The 24,110-nt window shown below is 45.5% G+C and overlaps 1 protein-coding gene across 1 annotated transcript in view; it reads right to left on the bottom strand.

The window, feature by feature from the left end:
• The window catches only part of Kank4 (KN motif and ankyrin repeat domains 4), a 76,902-nt gene that overhangs the window by 37,456 nt on the left and 15,336 nt on the right, over positions 1–24,110 (bottom strand). Inside the window, exon 2 of the mRNA XM_070008726.1 lies at positions 40–125. Within this exon, the coding sequence (XP_069864827.1) occupies positions 40–55 (16 nt within the window). The 5' untranslated portion in view covers positions 56–125. The remainder of the gene's footprint in view (positions 1–39; positions 126–24,110) is intronic.

Below are 24,110 nucleotides of genomic sequence, written 5' to 3'. Positions count from 1 at the left end.
AAAAAGAAAAAAGAAAAGAAAAGAAAGCAGCCTGCCTACCATCTGTCTTCTCCATCTTTAAGAACACAACTTCAGTTTCTCAGGCAGTCTTCATCCACAAAGTCTGGAAAAATATTTGGAGAGTTCTGAAAGAAAGGAGAGAAACAGAGAGACTCATGAGAACTAGAATAAGTCAGCCTTGAGGAAACAACACTGAAGAAAGTGACATCCACCCCTGCTTCTCGCCCAGGGGTGCTCCTGAGCTCTCCAAAGAAGGAGATGAACAGCATGATCTTAGAGCCCACCTCTGGGTATGTCTTTATGAGATGTTGACATGAAAAGAAGGCACTTGGAGCTGGGTGCCTGTGGCTCATGCCTGTAATCTTAGCTACTCAAGATGCTGAGATCAAGAAGCCAGCCTAGACAGGGAAAGTCCACGGACTCTTCTCCAATTAACCACCAAAGAGCCGGATGCTGGTGGCTCATGCGTGTAATCCTAGCTATGCAGGAGGCTGACATCTGAGGATTATGGTTTAAAGCCAGCCCAAGCAGGAAAGCCTAGAGACTCTTACTTTTTTTTGTTGTTGTTGGTTGTGGGGCTTGAACTCTGGGCGTGGGCAGTATCCCTCAGCTCTTCAGCTCAAGGCAAGCGCTCTACAGCTTGAGCCATAGTGCCACTTCCAGTTTTCTTGGAGGTAAGAGTCTCACGGACTTTCCTTGCCCAGGCTGGCTTTGAACCGTGATCCTCAGATCTCAGCCTCCTGAGTAGCTAGGATTATAGGCGTGAGCCACCAGTGCCCAGCAAGACTCTTATCTTAAGCACCAAAAAAAAAAAAAAGCTGGAAGTGGAGCTGTGGCTCAAGTGGTAGGGCATTAGCCTTGAGCCGAAAGGTTCAGGGATAAAACCCAGAGCCCGCCCTGAGTTCAAGCTCCAGGATCAGCACTACCGCCACCCCCCCCCCCAAAAAAAAAGGCCAGAAGTGGAGCTGTGCCTCAAGGGTCAGAGCACTAGCCTTGAGCCAAAATGCTAAACGACCGAAGCCCCCAGTTGAAACCCCAATACTAGCAGAGAGGAAGGAAAGCAAAGGCAGGGGAAGGGAAAAGGGAAGAGGAAGGTATTTCATCCAACTTCCTCACTTGGAGATGAGGAAACTGAGGCTGTAAAGTACTCTGCCCAAGGTCTCATTACATTAGTGATGGGGCTAGAATCAGACCCAGGATTTCTGACAACCAGCACCAGCTCTTTCACATCATTCACTTTTCCCCCCCAAAACCTGGTAGGTAATTATAATCCCATGTATGTAAAAGCTAGACTAGAGTAGCCATTGATGATCTGTAGCTTCCCGATCAAACACCAGGCACAAGCTACTGCAAGGACTGACAATGCCCTGTTATTTATTTATTTATTTTTGTCAGTTGTGGGGCTTGAACTCTAGGGCGCTATCCCTGAGCTCTTCAGCTTAATGGCCACCCTGTTATTTACTGGTGACTTCAGATCGTTATTTTGTAGTACTGGCGTCTGAACTCAGGGCCTTGCACTTGCAAGGCCATTCTTCCAGCCCATTACTGAAAGGAAGTGCAGGTGGCCAGAGGGTAGCAGTGTCCATCCATACAGGAGGCTGCCCCCACTCCGAGTTAGTAGATCTTAAGGTGTGACCAAACATCCTCCCCAAATTTTAACCCATTCTTGGGACTCCCTTCAAATGGCAAACCACCTAGCTCCTGCCACCATTCAATAAATCGCCCAGGCAATTGGTCACCCCACCCACATCAGAATAACGAATCCTATGCGGCCACCCCAGCAGCAGAAGCAGGGTCACCTCAGGAATCCCAACATGCTGGACACTGAATTCCAAACCAGAGACGTGGACCAGGCATGAGGGATGGATTGAGAAAACAGGGAAGGAAGGTGAGGAGTGACCCTTGCAATTTTGAGTGGGGAGCAGGGGAGCAAAGCAAGTAACCAGAGAAGAAAACTATTAAGCCAGCCAAGTGAGAGAGAGACATTCTAAGGTTCCCTCAACAGAAAGTTGGGTCTAAGCTGGGTCTGCCTCCAGAGCTGAAGCCCTGCTCCCCGCCTTGGCCTCTCCAAATCCTTTCCCCACACAGTGGCCACAGAACCTATCCCTGTGAAGACCTAATGGAGGCCCAGAAAGAGAGGCACATCTGCAACACGAATGCCAACATCGAGGATCTCACTTAGGTAGCAACGAGTACTTAACCACCAAGTACTCAAGTTTGTGGGGCACAGAGCTGAAGCAGAGAGGACACTGGGTAATGAAGATGCAAGTGTTGGTGGGTGGTCTTGGTATTAAGTATGGCCACAAAGTCAGCAGATGTGGGAGAAGCATGGGGTGCGGGAGGATGGCTCTGTGGTAAACAGGGGTCTCTTCGAAGCAGGGGGTTTGGCAGTCTCTCTCCGGGCTCCCACATCTGCAGCTGTGATGGGTGACTCTGGTAGACAGGGCAAGGTTGACAGCCTCAAGCAAGCCTTAGAAAAGGGTGCACTGAAGCCTGGCACTGGTGGCTCACGCCTGTAATCCTAGCTACTCAGGAGGCTGAGATCTGAGGATCACAGTTCAAAGCCAGCCCGGGCAGGAAAGTCCATGAGACTCTGATCTCCAATAAAGCACTAGAAAACCAGAAGTGGCACTGTGGCGCAAGCAGTAGAGCGCTTGCCTTGAGCTGAAGAGCTGAGGGACAGCGCCCAGGCCCAGAGTTCAAGCCCCACGACTGACAAAGAAAGAAAGAAAGAAAGAAAGAAAGAAAGAAAGAAAGAAAGAAAGAAAGAAAGAAAGAAAGAAAGAAAGAAAGAAAGAAAGAAAGAAAGAAAGAAAGAAAGAAAGAAAGAAAGAAAGAAAGAAAGAAAGAAAGAAAGAAAGAAAGAAAGAAAGAAAGAAGAAAAGAAAAGGGTGAACTGTGAAATAAGCCAGACCTAAAGAAACATAGGTCCCATGGTTTCCCTTATTTGCAATAACTAGTATATGTATAGGATAATTTTACCAGACAAGCAGAAAAAGTCAAAATCCATGTACATATGAACATATAAGGTGATGCTAATGGGCTGGGAAGGTGGCTCAGTGGTAGAGCGCTTGCCTTGCACTGAGAGGCCCTGGGTTCGATTCCTCAGCACCACATAAGCAAAAAGAAAAAAGCCGGAAGTGGTGTTGTGGCTCAAGTGGTAGAGCACTAGCCTTGAGCTGAAGAGCTGAGGGACAGCGCCCAGGCCCAGAGTTCAGGCTCCACTACCGGACCCAAAAAAAAAAAATGATGCTAAGGGAAATGAACCCCAAGATAGGGACACAAGAGGTTTTTTTTCTTTGTTGTTGTTGTTTTTAATGTACTATGTGTTTGTTTTGTTCCTTTTTTTTTTCTAGTATTTTACTACTAATTTAATTTAAGGAAAAGAAAATAGGAAAATAGTTTAGTATAACATTTTCTTCCTTTTTTTTTTCCCCCTTCCATCCCTTACGTTCTTCCCCACATGGGATAACCCCTGTTTTCACTGTATTTGATTCCGGTGCCCTGCATCTTGTATATATATTTTTCTAATTTGGGAAGGGGAAGGAAAATAACAAAATACTGATACGGGTTGACCTATTGTAGCAATGAGACTTACAAGAACACTATCTTGAAAACCAACTTTACAACTTGGTGGGGGGAGGAGTTGGGGAGTTGGGGAGGGAAGGGATAGTAGGGGAAAAACAAAGGAGGGGATAATAATACTCGATAGGAAATATACTCATTACCTTACTCATGTAACTATAACCCCTCTGTACAGTATCTTTATAAAAGAAAAGAAAAGGATGCACTGGGCACTAGTGACTCATGCCTGTAATCCCGTAACTCATTCCTGTAAGCTCAGGAGGCTGAGATCCCTCAGTTTGAAGCCAGCCGGGGCAGGAAAGTCCATAAAGAGACTCTTATTTCCAGTTAGCCACCAGGAAACCAGAAGGGATACTGTGGCCCTGAGTTTAAGCCCCCAAACCAAAAATAGGACAGCGAAGTAAGAGCATGAAGTCCTGAGTTTAAGCTCCACTACCAACACTCCAAATAATAAAATAAAATTAAACATGTTAGACATGCAGTTCATGGGGGTTTTGTTGTTGTTTTTACCTGTCCTAGGGCTTGAACTCAGGGTTTGGGTGCTGTCCCTGAGCTTTTTGCTCAAGGCTAGTGCTGTACCACTTCCAGCTTTTTTTTTTTGTAGTCTCACAGACTTTCCTGTCCAGGTTGGCTTTGAACTGTGACCCTCAGATCTCAGCCTCCAGAGTAGCTAGGTTTACAGGTCAGAGCCACCAGCACCTAACTCAGTTCATGGTTCTTAAATGAAGAAAGGAAGAAAAGAAAATAGTCCATCTTCAGATGGTGCTCCTGACTTACTCTGGGAACCACGTACTAGGTATCACTTCTCTCTCACTTAAAGAAACTTGGACAAGTCACAAATGAGAAAACTAAGGCACAAAGAGATTATGCAGTCAATCCAAAGTTTCCTAGTTAATCAGGGGCAGGATGCTTGCATTTCCCAAGTTCTTTCCAACGGTAGGGCCCCAGGTGCCCATCAAATCCCCCAAGGCAGTGAATTCGTATGTGTTGGCAGCGGAGTGTCTGTACGGAATTACCACATCCAGGAGCACGGATTTCCCCAGGTCAGCCCACACACTCCCTCTCTCCACGCTTACTCCCTTTGTAATGCTATTTTCAACCTCATCTAACCTCAAATTCAAGTATAAAGAAGTATACTTTCCTTCCTTTATCCTGAAACTAAAACCTGGTTCTGCATTTTTGTTCTCTTCAAACCCTTCTTTATTCTGCAATAATAAAATGCCATATTTCATCTCAGAACAGGCTGCATGCCAAAATAAATAGCACCTTGGATTTCCTTGAAAAAAAGAGAGCTTGGCTCAATGCACCGTTTCATTGCCATGAGCATTCTTAGAGAATTCAACCTCACAAAGTCAAATATTTAGCCAGGTAGCACACCAAACAGCAGCCCTTGCCAATACCTGCAGGATCCCTTGCTGAGACAAAGCGCTCTTTCCTAAAGAGAGAGAGAGAGAGAGAGAGAGAGAGAGAGAGAGAGAGAGAGAGAGAGAGAGAGAGAGAGAGAGAGAGAGAGAGAGAGAGAGAGAGATCACCCATACCTGGGACGGATCCTGATGAGATGAGGAGAGCTTCCATTCCCATCCCAGGACCTCAAGCTTCCAAGTGGAAATGTTTTCCCTGCTAAGCAGCAGAAGGCATCTGACAGCCACTGCTTAGCAGGGGGGGGGGGGGAGGGAGCTGGAGTTCAGCCACCAGAGGAGAGATGAACTCCTAACTGGGTTCTGTCAAGGATTTCTCCAGTGGGCTCACCTCCAGCTCAAGAGCTAGCTCCATAAAGAATGCACTCGCACAGTCTCCTCAACTCCACTGCCATGTTTCCCTGCAAGTGTCGCTGGTGTTGGTCTGCATTAGAGCAGCTGGATCAGAGCTTCAGGAGACAACAGCTGGCAAACAAGCTGGGTGCTCGGTCCCTTCCTAGGCATGCTTCTGGGTCCAGCTCCCTCCACAAAGCCAGCTTTGGGCTGCTGGAATGGAGCTGATTCCTGTGAATTCAGTACAGCCTGGTCAGCTTTCCAGCTGTTAGAGGACTTGGTCAGGTGATCTGTGACCTTGCTGGAAAAGCAAACACTCACTTCCTTTTTGCCCTGGGAAATAGGAGGTGAGTGGAGTCAGAAAGGAATTTAGTACTTATAGAAAGAGGGGAGAAGGCTGAGATCCTTTCACTGGAAAGCTAGTTCCCAGAGCTGCCATTGTTTTAAAGGGACACATCTAGAGACAACCAAACAACACCCCACACGCAGCACTACTTCCTGATGCTTCCCAATCTGGGAGCTCACCTAGGGGTTGTATTTAAGCAAGCTTTCCCTCCTTCTCCCTGAAGCTGAGGTGGCACGTTAATGAAATTGATCCTATTGAGCATGCAGCCTTTTTAGTTGGAGTCGAAACCCTTCAGGGGTGCATGGTTTTTTCCAAGCTCTGCTTTACAAACAGCCTTCCTCTCCCATCTGCCTGGAGTCCCAGAACTATACAAAGCCTCTGATCTTTAAGTGAATGGAAGGCTGACTGGCAGGACTAAGTGGAGACAGGAACAATGATGAGTGAATTCCTGGGGCCAGACTGGCAGCTCCTGGCTTCCTGCTACCACGGATCGCCAAAATGCACCAGATTCTAACAGGAAGAGAAAAGCAAGAAAGTGCCAACTGTGACCATCAAACTACTGACCAGTGGTTCCAGCACCAGGCAGGGGTTCTCACTGCAGCTAGGACCAGGGACTTGTGGGGGAGGTGGGGAGACAAGCAGAAGGCAGTTGAAGGTGGAAGGCATCAGAATGTTCCAGAAACACAGTGAGGAGTCAGCCCAAAGATGCCCAGCTCTCTGGAGCAGGAGCAGACTTAAGGCCCCAGCCTCACCAAACCTTACATGGCTCCTGGACATAAAGGAGAAAGATGAGAAATCTCGGCCTAACAGGGACCAGAGAGTCTTGGGGACCTTTCCACAAGTTCAGTGACAGCACTGGAGGGCTCTGACCCCTGCTATAGGCTGACTTGGCTGATGTAAAACAGGTCAGAGGCAGATCTGCCCATGGGAGACACTGTCCACTGGGGGTTGTCTTTCCAAGGGCAGGACGGGATCCTGTCTATAACCTATGTTGAAACTGATGCTGCCACCCCGTCACCTAGAGAGCTCCCGAGACTACACTCAGAACCACTGGAAAGCAACTGCCTTCCGCTTTTTATTGGCAATCAGGGGATTGAACCCAAGGTCTTAATTAGGATTCTCAGACCCCTTGAGTCAAACCTCCACCCATTTTTCACTTTTGCTATTATTTTTCTAATAGGGAGCCTCTTTTTGCTCGAGCCAGCCTGGAATGAAATCCCTGAGTTCAACATTCCTACGCAGCTGGGATGATGAGCAGGCCACCACCAGACCCTGCTTTTTACTGGCTGAGATGGAATCTCACAACCTTTTTCTCTCATACTGGCCTCTAACAGTCATCTCTCAAGTTTGGCCTTCCAAGTAGCTATGATTACAGAAGAGAGCCACCATACCAGCTCCATGTCCTGTCTGTTTTGCCAGTACCAGGGTTTAAACTCAGGACCTTCCACTTACTTGGCTGATGTTCTACCACTTTTTTTTCCCCTGGTTTCTACCTACTTTTTGCTGGTTATTTTGGAGAAGGAGTCTAGTAAATTTTCTGCCTGGGCTGATTTTGATCCATGGTCCCAAAGATTTCAGCCTTATTTTAAGCAGCTACGATTACAGGCATGTGCCACTGGCTCCCAGCTTTCCATGTCCATTTTACCCCCACATCAAACCAGGAACAAGTATCCCCATTGTCTAGGTAAAGAAAATACAACAGTCTAAATCCCCCTAGGATTCACCATCACTAAAGATTCTTATGTTCTTCTTACTTTCTTTGGAAGACTTAGAGCATTTTGCTTCATTTAAAGATGAAGAGATTTTCCAAAGACAGGATATTATTATGGACCCATCATACCCTAATACTTTTTCTATTCTTTTCTTTTTGTTGGTTGGGGGGTTTGAACTCTGGTCTTGGGCACTGTCCCTCAGCTCTTCAGCTCAAGGTGAGCACTCTACCACTTGAGCCATAGCGCCACTTCTGTTTTTCTGGTGGTTAAGTGGAGATAAGTCTCACGGACTTTCTTGCCTGGGCTGGCTTTGACTTATGATCCTCAGATCTCAGCCTCCTGAGTAGCTAGGATTACAGGCGTGAGCCACCGGCACCCAGCTCCTAATACTTTTTCTCAACTGTTAAAGGTATCTCTATCTGTTAACTAAGTCTGTAAGCAAAGCCATAAGAATTAAAAAAAAAAAAAAAGAATCAGCAACTTAGCCTGAACGCTAAGGTCATAAGAAAAATATCCTGAGGGCAAACTGCCTCCGGGATATGTTTAAAATGACCACCAAGCTCTACATTAGCTAGAGAATACCTAGAGACATAAAAGATTTCTCAGAAGCCAGGTGCCTGTGGTTCATGCCTATAATCCTAGCTGCCCAGGAGGCTGAGATCTGAGGATCACAGTGTAAAGCCAGCAGGGGCAGGAAAATATGAGGACTCTTTATTTCCAATTAACCACCAAAAATCCAGAAGTGGAGCAGTGGCTCAAGTAGTAGAGGGCCAGCCTTGAGCAAAAATAAGTCCAAGGACAGTGCCCACGCCCTGAGTCCAAGCCCTAGATCTGGCACACACACAATTTTTTTTTTCTCAAAAGCAGAGAATTTTTTTTACCATTTTACCAGTCCCAAGCTTCCCACCTACCATCTTCCTCTCTGCTCTATCTGTGTGACTAAGACAGGCACCATTCTGCCCTCTCCAAGACAGATTCTGCCTTATCAAGACAAGAGCAGCAGGGGTCTACTCCTAAAGCTACTCCTGTCCTGCAGACCCAACCATCTACCCAGGCTGCCGTTCCTCTTGGTCACTTGGGCTGTTCCTGCCTGTGTCACTATCTAAGAGGCCCTTCCACCTTTCACCCTTTTTCACAGGAGGACCAACTATCTGATGAGCTGGGCAGTAACACAGGACTGAGGAGAGGCACATGTATCACGCAGACCTGTCACAGCCGCAGTCCCTTCTCACAGAAAGCAACTATACTGGCAGAGAAAGATATCCTCAGTTTGAAGTTAGTTACCTGTCCAGGGGGAGCCAGCTCTTCTAAAACCTGCCATCTTAAAGCAGATGAGATTTTCTTAAGGCAATGAAGAAGATAGGGGAAAATGAAAGTCCACACTGACCAGAGGCAAAATACTCCTTGCACAAGAAGAAAAGCATCATTAGAGTCACAGGGAAAAAGTCTCCACTCTGCAGTTCCCTTCACTGAGACCCTTCCAAAACATTCTTAGCCTTTGGCTATAACATGCTGTAAAATCAAGATGGCCAATAAAGAAATGAGGAAAGGACATGAACAGGCAGTTCATCCAAGAAATAATAACAAAGCAGCCAGGTAAATATAGAAATGTTATACTCTTTATTTACCCGACAATGTGACAGGTACTCCAGAGTCAATCCAAACATTGTCTGACTTATTTCCTACAATGATTTTCTCCAGTGGTGCTGTTATTGCTATTATTCAAGGTCAAAGCTGAGGCTCAGAGTAGTTATCTGTGTCAAAGTGTGGATTCCTATTTGTCTTATGCTAATATTAAACTATTCTTAATAACATTTCAACAAGCAGTCTCATACACTAAATTTGTTCATTTTTTTCCCTGGGCATAGTGGTGTGCACTATGTAATCTCAGCACTTGGGAGGCTGGGATAGGAGGACTGCCAGATCAAGGCAAGCGTTGGCTACATAGTACCTTCCAGGGGTCAGGGCTACTCCTGTGTGCTCAATGGCACTGTTTAACCAATGCAAGTGCATTGAGGACACAGGGAAATTCCAAATCAAATATAGCAAAACAAAATTATGGTAAGTTAGGAAGGCAGGATCACAGTCAAGTGTGATTTTCTTTGCTTGCTTTCGAATTAATCACTATTAAAATGTATTCCTAGAAAATAACAAGTCATTATTTGGGAATAAAAGGAATGAGAAGTTGTCATAATCCTATCATCTGGATACAACTATTTTCCTGTCCACTTATTTTACATACTGAAGGGCAAGTTCTAAAGCAGTTAAGAACCTGGGCTCCAAGTCAAATGGTTGTAGCTGAAATCCTAACTCTGTCACTAACTGAGTAACTTTGGACAACTTACTTAACCTCTCCCAGTCTTGGCTGTCCTGCTTACAGAATAGACCTTCATAATATTTCCTGCTGTAGGTACTGGGGCTTTCTCGAAGATTAGATAAGAAGGCAATTCATGTATATAGTGAGAAATAAGTCTGGCATATGGCTTGTGATCGAGAAGTACATGTACAAGCTATTAGGGTAATAATAACATAAATTCAAGTAAGAATTCAATTCTGTGGGACTGGGAAGGTGGCTCAGTGGTAGAGTGCTTGCCTTGCATGCATGAGGCCCTGGCTTTGATTCCTCAGTACCACATAAGCAGAAAAAGCCTGAAGTGGTGCTGTGGCTCAAGTGGTAGAGCGCTAGCCTTGAGCTGAAGGACAGCGCCCAGGCCCAGAGTTCAGACCCCATGACTGACAAAAAAGAAAAGAAAAGAAAAAATTCAATTTTGTATTTGCAATTCTATCACATAACCAATTCAAGAATTATGATGATGCTTTCTTCCTAGTAATTACTGTCAGTGATTACACAACATTCCACCAATTAATCTGTGTTTGTTTTCCAAAAACACCTCAAATTTTACTCTCCCTTCAATACTATCACATCAGCCAGCCCCATGGGTAATCATCCGAACTGGTATCCAAGGAAGACCCCAATTTCAGGGGCGGCAATCTAACTTCACGGGCTTTGAAAGAAACAGATGAGGCTCCAATCCTGACTGTGTGAACTTGTTTGAAAGAAGTTCCAGCATCAAGCCTGTTAGACTCTTATTTCCAATTTACCACCAGAGAGCTGAAAGTGGAGCTGGGTATCAAGTGGTAGAGTATGAATCTTGAGCAAAAAAGCTAAGGGATAATGCTTAGGCCTTTAGTTCAAGTCCTAGTACTAATACACACACAGACACACTACAAATCTTAAATCTCAAACCAGAGGTAACACCTTTGAAAGACTCTAGAAATTTTCAGTTTATCTGACATATCTGGATACATTTTGCATCATTGCTTATATACAAGGAAGCTAATTGATCAAAGACTTCTCAGCTTTCTTGACAGAGGAGTAGCAAAAAGTCAGCTTTGGAATTTAACAGCCATGGTTCAAATGTTGCCTTTCTTACTTTTTGAGACCTTGAACAAGTTAGTTAACCTGCTTCATGGTATCTGTGTTAGTTGCTTTTTGTCACTCTAACAACATCTGAGATAATTAGCCTATAAAAAGAAAAGGGTTGCTGGGCACTGGTTGCTCACATGTGTAATCCTAGCTACTCAGGAGGCTGAGATCTGAGGATCATGGTTCAAAGCTAGCCCAGGCAGAGAAGTTCCCATGAGACTCTTATCGCCAATTAACCACCCGAAAACCCGAAGTGGAGCTATGGCTCAAAGTGGGAGAGCTCTAGCTTTGAGCTGAAGAGCTCAGGGACAGCACCTAGGCCCTGAGTTCAAGCCCCATGACCAACAAAAAAAGAGTGAGAGAAAAGGGTCATTTGCCTATTCGTTTTAGAGGTTCCAGTCTATGATCTAATGGATTCACTACTTTAAACCTCTGGTAGGGGTTCAAATAACCACCCACCTCATAGCCAGGAAGCAGAAGAAAGAAATCAAGGTCCCTTAAAAAGTACAACTCTAGTGACCTAACTTCCTCCTGCCAGGCTCCATCTCCTAAGGATTCGGGTTCTATCACTTCCCAATGACTCCGTCCTAGGAGCCAATCCTTTAACATAAGGGTCTCTGGGGGAATGTAAGATCCACACTAAAGCTCTGCCTTGGCTCACATCTTTCCTTGTTACTGACTGTATAGTTACCTAATGTCTCTTGCTGGGCCAGGGCCTCCTGACTTTTGAGTCCTTAGATGTCCAGAGGTCTCTCAACAGTACCCTGGAAATGTCCCTACTTTTATTTGCTCAGTTCTTTAAATCTGTATTTCTCACAGAAAAGTCTCTGTCCCAGTGGAAGAGGGGAAGAATTTCCAAACGTGTCATAAATGGATGCCAAATACACGTTTTCTTTGGTTTTGATAATTGCGTAAGATTTCATTTTTCCAAGAAACAAGGAATAAAGTTAGTTATTTGGGGCTATACATTTGGCACTGATAAGCAAAAAATGGTCTTGTACAAGAGTCCATTGAAAATGTTAATTCTCTATTCTGCACAGAAGGGTGATGGCTATCATCACTAAACAATACTGCAAAAGTCCCCGGTATGTGCCAGGCCAAGATCTGGAATTCCTGCAATTCTCAGGAAGGGCGTTTTTCTGTTAGCACTGAAGATATTTGTTGTGCTTTTCTGAGCACCCTGTGAACACCCTTCCTATACTGGGTTTCTTTCCACCTAACGAGTCCCACCTTCCCAATGCAGAAACTGGATTCCCCGTGCTGGTCCTCCTCACAGCTAGGACCCGGTCACAGGTCAGCAGGCAGAGACACTCAAGCCAGACTCCAAACTGGAAGAAAATGCTCTGCACAAGGGAAGGCTGCAGGCAAGCAGTTCTGGAGAGGGCAGTGAGTGACATCCTGTTACTTGATATCTTTTCATAAATTCCTCTTGGGTAAGCTTGCTAAGAAGCCAGTTTTCTTGTTTGCAACACAGACTCCTGTAAGCTACGTGCAGCAGTAGTGCTTTAAAAAAAAACTTATTATTATTGTTATCTTTAAATAGTTGTACTCTGAACATCAGCTTCCTGATATTCATTTTGCTAAACTATGGGCTAGCTGTTTAAAAGAGTTACACCATTGGAATCATCCCCTGCATATACCATACTTTAGTCAGTGTTTGTGTATATCTGCGTATGACCATGTAAATGTATTATAGATCTATAATTTAGATTTAACTTCTACACAAGAGAGATATCCTGTTCTTAATTGCTTCTATGTTGCTAACCTACTTATAAAATTACTTTTAGGAGTTTTTTTTTTTGGTCCGGTTGTAGGGCCTGAACTCTGAGCCTGGGCGCTGTCCCTCAGCTCTTCAGCTCAAGGCTAGCGCTCTACCACTTGAGCCACAGCACCACTTCCAGCTTTTTTCTTTTTGCTTATGTGGTGCTGAGGAATTGAACCCAGGGCCTCATGCATGCAAGGCAAGCGCTCTACCACTGAGCCACCTTCCCCACGCCTTTTAGGAGTTTTTATTTGCTTTTCAGAAGCTTTTGCTCATGGTTGGCCTGTGTATTTGCTGCATTACAACTTTATCATTCTCTGCCTCTTTAGCCCTTTATTATCACTGGAGGTGGGCATGGTGGACTCTGCAGACCACATGGTGTTGCCAAAGCAGGCCACAGTCAAGACAGCCTGGGAATCACAACTTGAACTAAGCGCTCCCCAGGAATTCAGCTGACTCCTCCCTCCAGGTCACGCAGGGAAAGCATCTCAAGGGCAGGGACAAATACCCTCTGCGATGGGCCTCCCTGCACCTCTTTGGGCAGCTCCAGTCCCCATCATGAACCCTGGTCAGAATCCAGCAGAAGCCTTCTCAGGCCTCAGTGGGGATGCCTCACCCCAGTCGCAGGTGCAGATGTTTTAGAGCTTGCGTGGGGGCCGTGGCATCTGCCTCTGGGTTGGGAGGTAGGTTTTTCTTGGCTCAACTACACACAGCCTGCACATTCAGGAAAGACAGTTTATACCAAACCAGGCCTGAGAAATGATCCCCAGATACCTGGGTTGAGCCAGGGATGGTGCCAGATTGTTTTCAGGCTAGTTGGAAGATTTGTATCATTCTTTCACAACTCCCCACCTCAACCTTTACAAATTCCATCTTCAGAGGTGTAGGCGTAGGGGATGTGGACACTCAGCTTCACGGTGAAGGCCGGTGACAGCAGAGACAAAGCAGATAGGCAGCAAGAGAGCAAAGCTCACTCTAAAAAGATACAGTTTTCCTGGGTGGGGATGGAATCATTTCAGTGTAGCATCGGGCAATATAGAAGGTTATATTCGGGCTGGGAAGGTGGCTCAGTGGTAGGGTGGCCTTGCATGCATGAGGCCCTGGGTTTAATTGCTCAGCACCACATAAGCAGAAAAAGCTAGCAGTGTGCTGTGGCTCAAATGGTAGATCACTAGCCTTGAGCTAAAGAGCTCAAGGATAGAGCCCAGGCCCAGAGTTCGGGCCCCATAACTGCCAAAAAAAAAAGAAAAATAAATAAAAATAAAAGGTTATATGCTTCTGTGATCTAGTTTTGTTTTGTTTTGTTTTTCCAATCAGTCGTGGGGCTTTAACTAGGGGCCTGGCGCTGTCCCGCAACTCTTCAACTCAAGGTGAACACTCTACCACTTGAGCCATAGGGCCACTTCTGGTTTTCTGGTGGTTTATTGAAGATAAGAGTCTCATAGACTTTCCTGCCTAGGCTTGGCTTTGACTTGGCTTTGAGATCTTCAGATCTCAGCCTCCTGAGTAGCTAGGATTACAGGTATAGGTCACCAATGCTTGGCTGTGATCTGGTTTTTGTTTCCGTGTAGGTGGATACTTGAATGTATTTTTCAGTTTATGTTTTAGAAACTTAATCACATGTGCAACAGTGTTGGGAGGTCGGATCCTAATAAGAGGTCATGAGGTCACAAGGGCTCTGCCCTCATGGATGGATAAATTTCATAATCACAGAAGTGAGTTATCAAGGGAGTAAGTTGTTGTAAAAATACTGTACAGAGAGTTAACAGTTACATGAGTAGGGTAACGAGTACATTTCCTATCCAGCACTGTTACTTCCTCCTGTTTTTCCCCTACCATCCCTTCCCTCCCCAGCTCCCCAACTTCTCCCTCCCCCCACACCTCCAAATTGTAAAGTTCGTTTTCAACATAGTGTCTTGTACATCTCATTGTTACAATAGGTCAATCTATATCTTTATTTAAGTATTTTGTTATATCCCTTCCCCTCCCCAAATTATAAAAATATATATACAAGATGCAGGACACAGGAATCAGATACAGTGAAAAACTGGGGTTATACCATGGGGAAGAACATACAAGAGAAACAAGAGAATCACATAGTGCATTATAAACACGTTAAAAACAATAGCAAGAAAGAAAAAGATACTTCTGTCCCCGTCTTGGGGTTCATTTCACTTAACATCATCTTATATGGTCATGTGTACATAGCTTTTGACTTTTTTGCTTGTCCTAGACATGTACTAGTTATTGCAAATAAGGGAAACCATGGGACCTATGTTTCTTTGGGCCTGGCTTACTTCTCTTAGTATAATTTTTTCCAAGTCTTTCCATTTCCTAATAATGGGGTGATGCCATTCTTTCTGATGGAGGCATAGAATTCCATTGTACATATAGGGAGTAAGTTGTTATAAAATTCAGTCTGAGTGGGGCACTGGAGGCTCACACCTGTAATCCTAGCTACTAAGGAGGCTGAGATCTGAGGATCACGGTTTGCAGCCAGCCCAGGCAGAAAAGTCCTCGTTAAGACTCTTCTCTCCAGGGGGCTGGGAAGGAGGCTCAGTGGTAGAGCGCTTGCCTTGCATGTCTGAGACCCTGGGTTTGATTCCTCAGCACCACATAAGCAAAAAGAAAAAAGCTGGAAGTGGTGCTGTGGCTCAAGTGGTAGAGTGCTAGCCTTGAGCTGAAGAGCTGAGGGACAGCGCCCAGGCCCAGAGTTCAGGCCCCATGACCAGACCCCCCCCCCCAAAAAAAAGACTCTTCTCTCCAATTAATCACTCAAAAACTGGAAGTGGTGCTGTGGTACAAGTGGGGGAGTGCTAACCTGGAGTACAAAGAGGCTGAGGGACAGTGCCCATGCCGAGTTCGAGCCCTGAAAAAGAAAAAAAGAAACCCCAAGTCGAGCTCTCTCTTGCCCTTCTGCCATGGAACAAGGGCAGCACAAAGGCTCACATCTAATGCCAGCACCACATTTAGTCTTTCCAGCTTCAGAACTATATGTCAAATGCATTATCAACTACCCAGACTCAGATATTCTGTAATCTAGAAATAACTTTAAAAATGACTCACACTTGTAATTCTAGCTACACAAGGCTGAGATCCAGAGATCTCTTTTCAAAGTCAGCCTGAGCAGAAAAGTCTGAGACTCCATCTCCAAAATAACCAATAACCTAGGCTCATAACTAGAATTTCAGCTACACAAAAGGCTGAGATCTGAGGATTGCACTTCAAAGCCAGCCCGGGCAGGAAAGTCCATGAGACTCTTTTTTTTTTTGGTTCTGGTCGTGGAGCCTGAACTCTGGGCCTGGGTGCTGTCCCTCAGCGCTTCAGCTCAAGGCTAGCACTCTACCACTTGAGCCACAGCGCCACTTCCGGCTTTTTTCTTTTTTCTTGCTTATGTGGTGCTGAGGAATTGAACCTAGGGCCTCGTGCATGCAAGGCAAGCACTCTACCACTGAGCCACCTTCCTAGTCCTCCATGAGACTCTTATCTCCAGTTAACCACCAAAAATCCAGAAGTAGGAATGTGGCTCAAGTGGTAGAGGACTGGCCTTGAGCAAAAACACTCAGAAACAGTGTCCAGGTCTTGCATTCAAGCCCCAAGATCACCATACACATTAATAATAATAATAGTAGTAGTAGTAGCAGTAATAATAATAATAATAATAATAGTCTGAGTTTCGTGGCTCACTCCTGTAAGCCTAACTCCTCAGGAGACTGAAGTCTGAGGATCATGATTTGAAGTCAGGCTGGATAGGAAAGCCCATTAAGCTCTCATCTCCCATTAACCACCAAAAGAGCCACAAGTAGAGCCATGGCCCAAGTGGTAAGGTGTTAGCCTTGAGCATAAAAGCTCAGGGATAATGCCCAGATCCTGATTTCAAGCCCCAGGACTGGCCCCAAGATAATAATAGTGATAATATCTAGCAAAAATGGAGCTGGAGACAGGTTAAGGTGGTAGAGTACTATGCCCAGCAAGCAAGCTGAGCAAGCATAAGATCCTGAGTTCAAACCTTGATACCAGCACAAATAAATAAATGAATGAATAAACAAATGCAAAACAGCAGGTAAAGCCACAAAGAATAAGTGCTATTGGAATTTATGCCTTAGGTTGACATCATCCACAGTGATTCAGGTGTCCCACAACTGGGGCGCCTGGAACCCAGATACAGGCACTTTTATGAGGCAATTGCTCACATCCCCTCTTTTAGCAGACTAGAGGCTCTTTCAACTCAAGGCCTCTGCAAGGCTTTTCAGGTCTTCTACAGCAGAAACCCTGGGCTGGGAGCAAGCACCCAGGGCCCAGTTCTGCTCATCCTACTATTGGGAGGAGAGAATGTGCAGCAGGACCTTGGACATCCATCATCTTCTTTTGGTAATGGGGATACGGAGGTCCACAGGCTTAGCCACACCATGTATCACAGCCATGGTCAGACTCGGCCTTCTAGACTCCTGACCTAAAACTTTGCTTTATAAACCTCATGCTGAAGACACTTATCTACAGACTGATAATGAAGGACACATAATTGATAGTTTCTTTAAAAACAAAAACCAAACCAAACAAAAAAACAGGCTGTGTGTCCCCAGTGCAAACAGAGAATAATGGAGTTTTTATTGTGGTGACTCGTGCCAGAGAACCACTCATTACTCCTACTGGTGAACTTTGCTTGAAGCCTCTGGCTACAGAGAAAGCACCACACAACAATAAAAGCGGTTGCCAACATCAATTAAGCACTCTCTCTGTACTTAGTCCCTTTAAATCATCCCTACTCAGAACACAGGTTGTGCTGTTGGGACTCCTCTGGAGACGAGGTAAAGATGGCTACCTCTTCTGCCCAGTTTGAGTTCAGTGTTGTGTTCAAAGAAATAGCAGTTAAGCAGAAAAAAAAAATAATTGAGAGCGATCCAAGCCTTTACTGCAGTCTCTAGAGACAATACCAGAAGAAGTTCATTCTTAACACAAAGCACATTTTTCTTTCCTCTCTCTGCTATTCTCAGTATTTGGTTCCAGCAGAAAACTTCCAGAGCATCTGCTGTGCAGACTCCTTCACCTCCCTCACATACCTGCTCACCGGGCTTCCCCCGCACCCTCCTTCTGCCAGGCTCTGTGGTCTTCCCTGGGAATCTAGCACAGACAGACATCATTTATCCAGTCTTTTCTCCAAGCTGGGAAGCTCCAATCTACATAATGATGGGGAAGCAGCAGCTAAGAGGCTATGCTAGAAGAAGAAATGACTTAGAAAGTTCTACAAAGTCAGGTGCCAGTGGCTCATGCCTGTAATCCTATCTACTCAGGAGGCTGAGATCTGAAGACTGTGGTTCAAAGCCAGCTTGGGCAGGGAAGTCCATGAGACTCTTATCTCCAATTAACTACCAGAAAACCGGAAGTGATGCTGTGGCTCAAGCAGTAGAATGCTAGCCTTGAGATGTAGAGCTGAGGAACAGCGCATCCAGGCCCAGAGTTCAAACCCCACAACTGACAAGAAAAGAAAGAAAGAAAAAAAAGAAAGAAAGAAAGAAGGAAAGAAAGAAAGAAAGAAAGTTCTACAGATGAAGTTTTGAATATTCAATGTTAAAGTTCTTATTCTGTCACACCCATTTTGTGAATAAGAAAACCCAAGGCTTAAAAAATAACAATCATCCCAGCTAGGCACTAGTAGCTCATGCCAATAATCCTAACTACTCAGAAGGATGAGATCTGAAGATCTCAGTTTGAACCATGAACCTCCATTTCTGATTAATCAGCAAAAAGCTGGAGTTGGAAGCATGGTGGCAGAGCACCAGCCTTGAGCAAAAAAGCCAAGCAAGAGTGTGAGGCCCTAAGTTTAAGCCTCAGTAGTGACATAAATAAAAAGAAGAAGAATAAAAATGATAGTCCAGCCTGGCAGCACAGAAGCCTGCACATGTGCCCCAGCAGAGGCCCAACCAGAAGATTCAGAAAAGCCTCCCAGGCCTCCCTAGGGCTGCTAGTGATCAAGAGGACTAGATCTTCAAGTTCCAGCCCCTGTCCACTTCTCCTGCACTTCTTCCACAACATCTATAGGATCCTAAATCAGAGGCAGATTGTGAACCTTAGACATGGTTAATCTGGAAGCAGAAGAACTCCAACATCCCACTAATAGCTACAAGATCATGTTAGGAGAACAGCCCCTATTTGTGGAATGGTATATTTGCTGAGGAATAGTTTTTGGATATCCTGGGATATAGGCCAGGCCTTTCTACTCCTTTTCAGTGGTATCAGGAGTATAAATATAAAGTGTGCAGCCACAGGCATCAGATAGCATCCCTAAATTCTTCAACTGGTTTAATAATCAAAATGTTGCAGGCTCCAGAAGTATCTCAGTAAAGAGTTGTGGCTCCATCCTTGGTACTGCAGGAGGGTGAAGTTCCCTGGAGAGGGAACAGAGGACAGATGAACAGACACACTGCTGGTGACAAGCAAGCTGGCACCCTGCCTATATGCGAATCTGCATGCTACAAATCTTAGAGGAGAGCTCCTTCAATGCCACCTGGATTAATACTCAGAAAAATGATGTCCAGTATATGAATGATATTAAAGGGGGAAAACTGTCCCTTTACATCAACAATAATCTGTGGATTCCTGTGTTTAGCTGGGAAAGGGACAAACTTGGGATAAAAATCTAGTGCAGTGGGGCTCCTTAGGAAAGTAATAATAGCAGCCATGTGCTGGTTGCTGACATCTGTAATCCCAGCTACTCAGGAAGCTAATACCTGAGGATTGAGGTTTGAAGCTTTAACTTGGGCAGAAGGTGCAGAGATTCTTATCTTCAACTAAAAGCCAGAAGTGAAGCTGTGGCTTAGGTGGTAGACCACCAACCTTGAGCAAAAAAGCTAAGGAAAAGTGCCCAGGCCTTGAGGTTGAGCCTAGTGTGTACACACACACACACACACACACACACACACACACACACACACACACACACACACACACACACACACACACACACACACACACACACACACACACACACACACAGAGTAATAATAGTATTCTTTTTACTAGTATTCTTTTTACCTATAGCTGTTCTATATTAATCACTCTAATTTCTCAGTGATCATATCAGGGAGGGCTATCATATCCTTTTTATAGATGACAGGTTTGTTGACAACAACAGTAGGAGAGAGGGCTTATCCCATTGGAGAACCCAAGCTCTTCATCACAGTGTTCTCTGCCTGTCAGTCCTATTTCTTTTCTTTTCCTTTTTTTTGTTTTGTTTTGTTTGTTTTGTAGGTCCTGGGGCTTGAACTCTGGGCCTGGGCGCTGTTCCTGAGCTCTTCAGCTCAAGATAAGTGCTCTACCACTTGAGCCACAGTGCCACTTCTGGTTTTCTGGTTGTTAATTGGAGATAAGAGTCTCATGGACTTTTCTTGCCCAGGCTGGCTTTGAACCTCAATTCTCGTATCTTAGCCTCCCGAGTAACTAGGATTACAGGCTTGAGCCCTCGGCGCCCCACTGTTGCTCCTACTTCTGTCACTGTCCGTAAAGCAAGTTGCCAGTACTCGCTCAGTTGAAAAAGGAGGAGCCAGGTTGCAAGCTTTAACAAGGAAAGGAGTCTACACTCACCTTCCAGTACTGGCCCTTCTCCATAAATAGCAGGTGATGATTAAAAGATCAATGCACATTTTCAAAGGGATGTGCTAGGTGTAAAAGTAAGATAAACTCATTTGCCAAAAAATTGACTGAAAAAATACCTTCTAATTAACTAAAAACACTATTGTATCAATATATTCCAAGAAGGAGGCTGAGATCTGAGGACTGCAGTTCTACGTGAGCCCAGTTAGGAAAGTCTCTGAGACTCTTTTTTGCTTATGTAGTGCTGAGGAATAGAACCCAAGGCCTCATGCGTGCAAGACAAGCGCTCTACCACTGAGCCACCTTCCCAGCCCCAAGTCTCTGATACTCTTATCTCCAATTAATCACCAGAAAATGGGAAGTGGTACGATGGCTCACAGTGGTAGAGTGATCGCCTTGAGCAAAAGGGCTCAGACACAGCACCCAGGGCCTCAGTTTAAGCCCCACAACAAACAAAAAAGTCTTGAGGTGTTTAATTGCTTTTTAACCAGAGAGCAGCTGTAGGAGTTGCATAGATATCAATTTTATATAGAATTAGCTCTCTGGTCAAAATTTCCATTTCAAAGACACAGTTTCAAGCCAGATCCAGGGCCTTAGGTTGCAAAGTAATTTCCTGTCGTTCATGGGAGGAATGGTATATGAGGCCTCCCTGGCTCTTACCTGGTGTAATTCAGGAGAGAAATGTACTTCCCTGCCAATGGAAGCTGCCCTCCAAACAGCAGGATATACTGCTGCAGTAGGCCTGTGGAAGGCCCTAGTCTGGTCCAGATCTTCTCTTAAGGCAGATATAAGCCATGAGCTATCCTGAACCCATACCTGGGCCAGCAGTTTGTCTGAGTTCCACTCTCTGTCTCTATGCCTACTTAAGAAGCCATGACAGAAGAAAGGGTTGTGATAGGAAAAAGCAATAGTTACAAGATCAGAATTTCCAGGCAAGAACCTGTGTTTTGTCCAGCCTTTGAGGAGTATTTATGCTCAGTCTACCCCGCTTTGTTTGAGGTAGGGTCATGCAATGCAGCCCAGGCTAGCTTCAAACTTGCTATCCTCCTGCCTCAGCGTCTAAATGCTGGGGTCACAAGCACCCACCACCATGCCCAATTCTACCCTACTTTTTCTTCTTTCCTTTTTGGGTGGTTCTGGCTGTTGAGCCTGCCAGGTCAGTGCTCTGCCACCTGAGGCCCCGCTCCCTGCAGCCCTTTTTGCTTTAGTTTATTTTTCAGATAGGGCTTTGCTTTTCTCATGATCAATCTTAGATCATGATCCTCACAGTCCTCTTGTGGTCTGTATTATAGGTATGTGCCACTACTCCCAGACTGCTTCTGGTCTTACTAAGATTATTGCCAAGGCTGGTCTTGAACTGTGACTCTGCCATCTCTGCCTCCTGCATCTGGCTCAGCCTACTATTAAAAATATTTTGTAAACTACCATTACAATCTCTCAAACCATAAGATGCATTAATTTTCCTGAAGATCTTGTTAAGATGTATGTGCTAGCCAAGTGCTGATGGCTCATGCCTATAATCTTAGCTACTAAGGAAGCTGAGAGCTGAGATATGGGGATTGCAATTCAAAGCTAACATGGCAGGAAAGTTCGTAAGACTCTTATCTCCCACTAACCAACAAAAAGCCAGAAATGAAGCTGTGCTAAGCTAGGGGAAGCTGGGAGCCAGTGGCTCACACATGTTACTCTAGCAACTTAAGAGGCTGCGATCTGAAGATTGCAGTTTGGAACCAGCCAGGGCACAAAAATCCGTGAGAATCTCATCTCCAATTAATCACAGAAAAAGCTGGAAGTGGTGCTATCACTCAAGTGATAGATCGCTAGTTTTGAGCAGAAGGAGCTCAGAGTCAGCTCCCAGGCCCAGAATTCAAGAACCAGGATCAAAAAAAAAAAAAAAAAAAATCTGGGCTGGGAAGTTGGCTCAGTGGTAGAGCGCTTGCCTTGCATGCCTGAGGCCCTGGGTTCGATTCCTCAGCACCACATAAGCAAAAAGAAAAAAGCCGGAAGTGGTGCTGTGGCTCACGTGGTAGAGCGCTAGCCTTGAGCTGAAGAGCTGAGGGACAGCACTCAGGCCCAGAGTTCAGGCCCCACAACTGGACCCCCACCCCCAAAAAAAAAAGAATCTGTATTTTCAACAAACTGCCAGGAGATGCTGGTGTTGCTGCTCCCAATACCCAGACAGCATGTGATTAGGATGTCTAAAGGTGAAGGAGAGAGGTCTGACAGGCAGACATAGCTCATAGCTCCGGAGCTTTTGAACAATGTGACTTTGGGTAGGAAGCTAGCTTCCCCAACTCAGAGTACATAACAGCACAACCAACTCTTTTACTGGTAGTACTGAGGCTGGAACTCAGGGCCTCACACTTGCAAGTAAGTGCTCTACCACTACAGTCACACTCCCAGCCCTTTGTACACTACTTATTTTTGCAAACAGGGTCTCAGGCTCTTTCTAGGGCCAGCCTCGGATTGAAGTCCTCCTACTTACGCTTCCCACATAGTTGGAATTACAGCTGTGTATTGCTCTAATGGATTGTTCTTGGAGATAGGGTCTGGTTCACTTTTTCCCTGGGTCTGGCCTTGAAGTGCAACTCTCCTGTCTCCATCGTCCAAGCAGCTGAAAATACAGGTGTTAGCTTCCACACCTGGCAGTGGTACCCACTTTCTTTCTAAGACTGTGCAGATGGCGCCATGCCTGTTCTTAACATAGCACTTGGCATCACTCAGACAGAAGTTGTGCCTGCTGTTGTTTCTGAGGGAAGAAGCCCGTGTGCGCTCACTAATTGTTCGCTGCTTTGTTATTATCTATTGAGAGCTGCGTATGGTACGTGAGGCACTGTGCCAGGTAGCACTTCACCACTGCACCTCCGTGCTAGGTAGGATTTTTTTTTTCTGCTTAGAAGATGAGAAAGCCAGAGTTCAGATGGCTTTAGTAGCTTGATCGGAGTCTTTATAAAGGTAGTCAAAAGCAGAGCTGGAGTTGAATTCAGGTGCTCCTGCCTGAGTTTTTAGCAGGCATGGGTGGGTCTGCCTGCACCTGTCTGAAAGTCTGTGTCTAGCCAGCCTGGAAAGTAACAGTTCAAAACCCAGGACAATCCAACATCATCAGGACCAGGGTGTGTGGGAAAAGAAAGGGCAGGGCAGAGGCCTGGAGGCCAGAATGCTAAGAAATAGAGAGAAGTCAGGCCAAGAGAGAGAGAGGAGCCAGGCTCCACCGGATCTGGAGCCCTGGCAATCAAAGGTGACACAAACTGGGTTTTCTCAGTTTTTGTGCCTATTAGAGCACTGACCCATAGTTGTGCTTCTCAAAGATATGGACAGACTGACAGACAGACGGACGGACGGACGGACGGACGGACAGACAGACAGACAGATAGATGACAGACAGGTAGTTGAGCTGGGTGCCAGTGGCTCACACCGTAAGCCTAGCTCAGGAGGCTGAGATCTTAGAATCATGGTTCAAAGCCAACCCAGGCAGGAAAGTCCATGTGACTCTTATCTCCAGTTAACCAGCAGGAAGTTAGAAGTGGAGCTGTGGCTCAAGCAGAAGAGCACCAGCCTTGAGTGAAAAAGCTAAGAAATAGTACCCAGGTCCTGAACTCAGATGTACGCACATGCACACGCATGCACACACGTGCGCATGCGCACACACACACATTCGGAATCATGCATTACTTAATAGACTCAGTAACATTTGAAAGCAGTCACTGATTTGCAATTGCTGGGCAGGATCATTTGGAGCTGGGGAGAGATCTTCACTTCTTAAGAAGAAAGAAGGAGTTGTGGAGCATAGAAGAACACTGGAATATTTCCCTTGGAGCACGGCCAGCACACACAATGCCTCCTTTTCTTCACAGGTCAGCAGGCGTTTGGGACCCAGCCCCTCGGCATGTGTGTGCAGCCCAAAGCCTGCCTGGCATACTTACCCACTTGTGTGCTG

This window comes from Dipodomys merriami, unplaced genomic scaffold, assembly GCF_024711535.1.
Source record: "Dipodomys merriami isolate MVZ:Mamm:240054 unplaced genomic scaffold, mDipMer1.0.p SCAF_71, whole genome shotgun sequence".
NCBI classification, from domain to species: Eukaryota; Metazoa; Chordata; class Mammalia; order Rodentia; family Heteromyidae; genus Dipodomys; species Dipodomys merriami.
This window is presented reverse-complemented; position numbering and strand designations above follow the sequence as displayed.